The sequence below is a fragment of the Triticum aestivum genome, chromosome 3A, assembly GCF_018294505.1.
Source record: "Triticum aestivum cultivar Chinese Spring chromosome 3A, IWGSC CS RefSeq v2.1, whole genome shotgun sequence".
In the NCBI taxonomy this organism is placed as follows: Eukaryota; Viridiplantae; Streptophyta; class Magnoliopsida; order Poales; family Poaceae; genus Triticum; species Triticum aestivum.
Genome location: NC_057800.1, coordinates 546,509,346 through 546,516,089, shown reverse-complemented (window position 1 = coordinate 546,516,089; position 6,744 = coordinate 546,509,346). Strand labels below are relative to the sequence as shown.

The 6,744-nt window shown below is 59.4% G+C and overlaps 1 protein-coding gene across 1 annotated transcript; it reads left to right on the top strand.

The window, feature by feature from the left end:
* The first annotated feature begins 619 nt into the window (after positions 1–619).
* On the top strand, positions 620–2,769 carry LOC123058595 (uncharacterized). Its single transcript, XM_044481300.1, has 3 exons — positions 620–2,001; positions 2,176–2,260; positions 2,393–2,769. Exons 1-3 carry the CDS (start codon positions 1,816–1,818, stop codon positions 2,704–2,706), a joined length of 585 nt encoding a protein of 194 aa, XP_044337235.1. The 5' UTR covers positions 620–1,815; the 3' UTR covers positions 2,707–2,769.
* Positions 2,770–6,744: the final 3,975 nt, after the last annotated feature.

Sequence of the window (6,744 nt, the reverse complement as noted above, 5' to 3'; positions counted from 1 at the left end):
TGCCGGCGAGCGGGTTCTTCTGCTCCTTCCTCGAATTCTATCATCTCCAGCTGCATCACCTCACTCCCAATGCAGTGATGCTGCTGTCGGCCTTCGTCACCCTGTGCAAGGGTTTTCTTGGCGTCCTCCCCACCCTTGAACTGTGGGGAGAGTTCTTCCAGTGCAAGCTTGGCACTATTGTTGCGGGCATGCCCGCCCCATGCGGCACCTTCATCGCTGTGCAGAGGACGGGCGACAACAACCCGTTTCCGTCCATCCCACTGATCCAGTCGGTGAAGCTCTGGTAGAAGTCCTACTTCTACATGAAGAATATCGCTCCGCAAGGCGACTTCGTCAACCTGCCGGCTTACGTAGCCGGCCCGCCGGCTGGGAGGCAACCTTCATGGTCCTTCCAGTCCAGGTCGTTGTCTTCAGGTGGGGCTGCCTCCGTTGCGCGGCTCCGGGTGATGATCCAGTCGGAGGGTCTGTTCGGGGCCGATCTGGTGGCCGCCTTCATGGAGCGGCGGGTGCTTCCGCTCCAGGGCCGACCTCACATGATCGGCCAGATGAGCGGCCGCTTCGACCCGTGCCGGCTAAGCACCAAGGAGATGCCTCACACCGAGGTGTCTTATATGGTGAATTATATTTCCAACTAGCTCACCGAGGAGTGGCAGTACGGCAAGGAGCCATACTCTTGCGCCAATCCTCCGCCTATGGTAAGCTTCTCTTCTTTTTTTCTTTGCTTGTTGCCGAGTTCATGGTGGCCGACTCCTGACCAGCCGGCTTTTCTTTGGCAGAACCCCGCGCTTCCGCCGGCAACCGGGGCTGCGGGGGTGGAACGCCAGTTCCTCCCTGACCGCATGATGGACGACATTGACGACCCGGACCTGGGGCGGCCGCCATGGAAGAAGACGTCGCAGGGGAGGGCGGCGAGGCAGGCGGCTCTGGGCTCGGGGCCTCCTTCGAGGATTGGCCGGATGATGCCGAGGCCGAAGTTGTTCCGCGCCGTTAGTCGGTGCCCGATCACCAAAGCGCGGGCCCATCCGCCACGCCGGCTCTCCATGGCGGCGCGTAGAAAAGCCGGGCCGCGTCGACCTACTTCGGCAGTCGGCCCAAGAAGCCCAAGAGTACCGCGGCGGCGACCAAGCGGGATGAGACGGCCGCGAAGGCGGCCCGCTTCCGCAAGGTGGTGACGCAGCCACAGGCGGTCTCAGCGTAAGCGTCACTGTTCTCATGCCTTTCTTTCTTCTTCTTCTTCGGTTGATGTTCTTCCAAACCTTTTTTCTCAATTTATCAAACAGGGGCCCTCTTTCCCTTGGGCGGGTCCCGGCCGCCTCCATAGTCGGAGCTGTGGGAGGGTCTTCAAGCTCCCGCTAGGTGGATCCCCGCGCCGACCTCCTAGAGGCGATGGAGCGGAATGCGCGGGAAGTGCGGGAGGAGTGGGAGGCGGAGGAGCGGAGGGCGGCTCGAGAGGCGAAGCAGAAGTCGGCGGAGGCGCGAGTTGTCGCGGCCGCCAAGGCCCAGGCAGAGGCCACAAACGCGGAGAGGGAGGCGGAGGCCCAGCAGAACCAGCCTCCGCAGTTCGTCATTCCCCTCCGCGCCGCAGCTCCCGACACCCCTGCGCCCCCGTTAGAGGAGGCCGGCCGCGACCAGCTGGAGATGGAGAGGGAGGTGGCGCCATCGCCGCCGACTGGAGCGGGCCGAGGAAGACGGCCTGAAGTGCCGCCCGTGCAGCCGGCTGGAGGCGAGCTGGTCGTGAGAGGGGATCTTGTGATCTTGTCGCCACTTCGCCGGCGCATGGGGAAGGCGACTTCAGCGCCGGACGCGTAGAAAACCATGGACACTGGCTCGTCGGCCCAGGACCTAGAAGCAGCCAGCGATAGCTCGTCCGGGTGGACGCCGGGCGGTGGGACAGCCGTGCTGAATGTGGCGGCGCAGGACGTCCGGAACCGGCTTCAGGCCCAAGCCACCGTGCTGAAGCAGTACACCCAGGAGTTTCTCACGACGCGATCGGTTATTCGGGTGAGTCCTCCTGCTCTTTGTCGATTGCTTTTGATTTCTTCCGTGGGGGCGCGTCAGCGCACCCACTGGGTGTAGTCCCGAGTTCTGAGCCGGCTGCTGAGCAGGCGGCTTGGAACTTCTTGGAAAGCTTGATTGCCGTCTTGTTCTTACTCGCATCCCTTGTCTTATCTGCAGGAGTACCACAACCTCCGCGCGGCCGCTTTCAACTCCCAGGCCCAGGAGTTGAATCAGAAGGCCACTGATCTGTCCGAGAGTCAGAGTAAGTGCTTCGTTTTTATTTTAAGTGGGGGCGCGTCAGCGCACCCACTGGGTGTAGTCCCAGAGATTCAGGCTGACTATCGAGTAGTCGGGTCAGATCTTTTCCTGACAACTTCTTTCTTTATATTTGCAGGGGCCAATGCTGACTTGAGGAGCCAGCTAAGCGGAGCCCAGCCCTCCCTTCGCGCCAAGGAAGACGAGTGTGCCGCCCTGGCCCAGGAGCGCGATCGCCTGGCCAAGAAGCTGGCTGACCAGGAGGAGAGCCACAAGGCGGCCCTGAAGGCGGCACAGGACAGCGAGGCCGCCCTCAAAGCCGAATATGAGACCGAGGCGGCAAACTGGGCCGAGACGAGGCAGGCGCTGAGCCAAGGCTACAGCCGGGTGGAAGACTTGATTGACGGTATGCCGCCTTCTTCTTTGCTTCCTTGCCTGCCTCCTACTATCTGATTCATTTTTTGACTTTGTGCCACTGCTTTCCTCTTTATGCAGATTACTTTCCCGGCTACTCTGCCACCGCCGCCAGGCCTGCCGCCCAAGCCATCGAGGCCTACCGCGACGCGCGACGGCAGGCAGGGGCCGAGATCGCGCCGGGTGCCAGCCGGTCACTTGAGGAGCAACTTCTGGGGCATCAAGCCTGCCTGCAGCCGGCCCACCGCATGCTCCACCGTCTTCAGCGCGCCGGGGCGCAAGTGGTGGCCGCCCTCTGGCCTGGCGAGGTGATTCCGCGCACTCCAAGTCGGACTACCAACTGGCTGGAGGTCGCAGTCGGCCGCTTCAAGGCTTGGAAGGCGTCAGCGGCCCGGTCTGGCGCAGGGCGGGCACTGGAGTTCGTCCGAGCCTGGTATCCAGGGCTGAACTTAGACTAGCTGAGCACCTGGCGGCAGGAGGCTGGCGAGGAGCTGGAGGCGGTGTGGCCGGCTATCGTCCAGCGCGCCTCGGCGATCGCCGAGTACACCGACACCATCGCCTTTGCCCTTGAGGTGGATGACACCGGCATCGCTCAGCCGGAGGAGTGGTTCGGGCTGAACCCGGCCGAAGGTGAGGACTCGGCGGAGGAGATTGCCTCCAGTGATGAGGGCGAAGGGGAAGAGGGAGAGGATGATGAAGACGCTGCGTCGGATGGTGAAGCGACCAGCCCGCCTCAGCCCAATCGTGCCTCTAGCGACGATGCCGAGACTCGCCAGCCGGTCACTCCTCCAGCCGGCACCGCCGACTCCGCCAACCTGCCCAACTCGCCCGTTGTTCCCCTGGCTTGATCCGCTGTCCTTGCTTTCCTGCTTGTTACTCTTTTGAACAATCTTTTAAAATTGCGCAGTTCCACCCACTAGGGGTGTATTCAGACTATGTTGAATGCTGGCCTTTCGAAGGTCTTTTGTGTAAATATTATGCATGTGTTTGGCTTCCGTTTATGTTTGCTTTTTATCCTTTGACTTTTTCCTTTGCCGCCTTCCCTTGGCCGCCACCTTCCTAGTCGGACAGCTGCTCTGCAGTCTGTGGCCGGAGAAGGACTTGGTCCTTTTGGGAAGGCAAGTACTCGAGCTTTCTCAGATTGCAGCAAGGTGAACGAGAAGTCGGCCAGCCGACTGCTCTGGTAGTCGGCTGGCGGGGTGGGAGGCCGGCTCGCGTTATATAAGTTCGTTGGTCCTTAGTCGTTTTTCGCGTGGGCATCCTTTCCTGCCCTTGGCTCTTGCCAGTCGGACAGTCGTTTCTTCGAGCTGTGACTTTTGGAAAGAGGGGGCTTGGGTGCCGGCACACTACTTGTCTGACTGCAGGTGGAACTTCAGATATAACTTGAGGCGGCGAGTCTCCGGGCCGACTGGTCGAACCCGGTGCCGGACGAAGGAAGGAAGTGTAGTAACATAATCGTATGCGTGATACTCATCATTCATAGATAAAAGAGGGTAGTCCCCGAGTGCTCCTCGGGGCACCCCTTGTCTCGTACTTAGTACAAAAGGTAGCGTGCTACGTACTACTTTTTAACTATAAAATCTTCGGAGGAGATTGGCATTCCACGATCGTTCCGACTCCTTGCCGGAATCATCTCTCTTGCGTGCCTTCGGCTTCTGCGCGTCGATTAGGTAGTAGGAGTCATTGCCTAAAGCTCTACTGATGATGAAGGGGCCCTCCCAAGGGGCCGAGAGCTTGTGCTGGCCGGCTGTTCGTTGGATCAGCCGGAGCACAAGATCGCCCTCTTGGAGAGATCTTGGCCTGACCTTCCGGCTGTGGTAGCAGCGCAGACCCTGCTGGTAGATGGCGGACCGACTGAGGGCTAACAGCCGGCCTTCTTCCAGCAGGTCAACACCGTCTTCTCGTGCTTCCTTGGCTTCCGCCTCCGTGTACATAGTGACCCGAGGCGAGTCGAACTCCATGTTGGTTGGGACAGCCTCGCACCATATACAAGGAAGAAAGGGGTGAAGCCGGTCGACTTGTTTGGGGTAGTGCACAAACTCCGGAGGACGGCCAGCAGCTCGTCGAGCCAACAGCCAGCCAAACGCTCCAGTGGCACGACCAGTCGGGGCTTGATGCCGGAGAGGATGAGGCCGTTTGCTCGCTCGACCTGGGCGTTTGACTGCAGGTGGGCAACGGACGCTAGGTCTAGCCGGATGCCGTGTGTTGCGCAGAAACGTGCCAGTGCTCCCTTTGAAAATTGGTGCCGTTGTCGGTAATGATGCTATGCGGCACGCCATACCGGGTTGTAATATCTGCGATGAAAGTAACGACAGTCGGCCCATTCAGCTTCTTGATCGGCTTTGCCTCAATCCACTTGGTAAATTTGTCCACAGCGACGAGCAGATGTGTCATGCCGCCGTGTGCTGTCTTGAACGGGCACACCATGTCCAGCCCCTAGACGACAAAGGGCCAGGTGAGGGGGATGGTCTTGAGTGCAGAAGCCGGCAGGTGTTGCTTGGAGCTGAAAACTTGGCACCCTTTGAAGTGTTTGACTAGTTCCTTGGCGTCTTCCAAAGCAGTCGACCAGAAGAATCCATGGCGAAAAGCTTTGGCGACGAGTGATCTTGAGGCTGCATGGTGGCCGCATTCGCCTTGGTAGATGTCCCTGAGGATTGCTATGCCCTTCTCTGGTTCGACGCAGCGCTGGAAGACTCCAGTGACGCTGCGCCTAACAAGCTCTCGGCTGATGATTGTGTAGGCTCCGGCTCGGCGTTGAACCTGTCTTGCCAAGATATCGTTGGTTGGCATCTCTCTGTTTACTAAGAAGTTGAGGATGGGCTGGGTCCATGATGGAGCTGTGACTTCTTCTATTGTCAGGACTGCCACTGTGATAGGGGCGGGTGGGCTGGGTGGTGAAGAGTTGGAGTCGGAGTCGGCCACCATTTGTTGTGTTGATGCAGTCCCCGGGCCGGCTGCAGTAGCCCCCGGGCCAAGTTCCTAATTCTCCGGGCCGGGTGCGACTATGGTAGTCCCCGGGCCGCCTGTTGGAGTCCCCGCGCCGCCTGCTTGGTTTCCCAAGTCGGATCCGACTGCGCCGAGGTCAGGCGGCACGAAGATGGAATCAGATTCTGGAGACGGCTTGATAGACGGCTTGAGGAGGCGGTGGAGAGAAACGTCGGCTGGTATAGCTTGCCGGGTGCATCCTACTCGTGCCAGGGCATCTGCTTGCATGTTGTCGGCACATGGTACATGAAGGAACTCACATCCTTCAAAATATCCACTGATTTGCTGGACGAGGAAACGATAGCTCGCCATGTTTGCGTCCTTGGCATCCCAGTCGCCAGATGACTGTTGGACCACCAAATCCGAGTCACCATAGCACAGGATCCGGCGGATGCCGAGCTCTTTGGCTAGCCGGAGCCCGTGTATGAGCGCCTCATACTCGGCCACATTGTTGGAGGTGGAAAAATGAATTTGCAATGTATACTTGAGCTTGTCACCCTTGTGAGAGGTGAGGACGATGCCGGCTCCTAAGCCGGTGTGCATCTTGGACCCATCGAAGTGCATCCGCCAGTGAGTGGAGTCGGGGGCCGGTGACAGGTATTGGGTTTCGGCCCAATCGACGAGGAAGTCGGCCAGTGCCTGGGACTTAATAGCGGTGCGTGGCTGGTAGAAGATTGCGTAGGGGGGCAGCTCAATGGCCCATTTGGCCACCTGGCCAGATGCATCTCGGCTGCCTATGATATCGGCGAGCGGGGCAGTACACACGACCGTGATGGGGTGCTCTTGAAAATAGGGCTTGAGCTTCTTGGCAGTGAAGTACGCACCGTAGCACATCTTCTGGTAGTGTGGGTAGTTCTACTTCGAGGTGGATAAGACTTCGCTTAAATAATACACCGGCCTCTGGACCAGCCGAGCCCGACCTTCTTCTGGGCGCTGGACTACAATGACTGTGCTGACCACCCGGTTAGTAGCGGCAATGTAAAGGAGCATGGGCTCCTTTTCAGCCGGTGCCGCCAAGACAGACGGCATGGTCAACATCTTCTTTAGCTCGTGGAAGGCTTGGTCCGCCTGGTCGTTCCACTCGAAATGAGT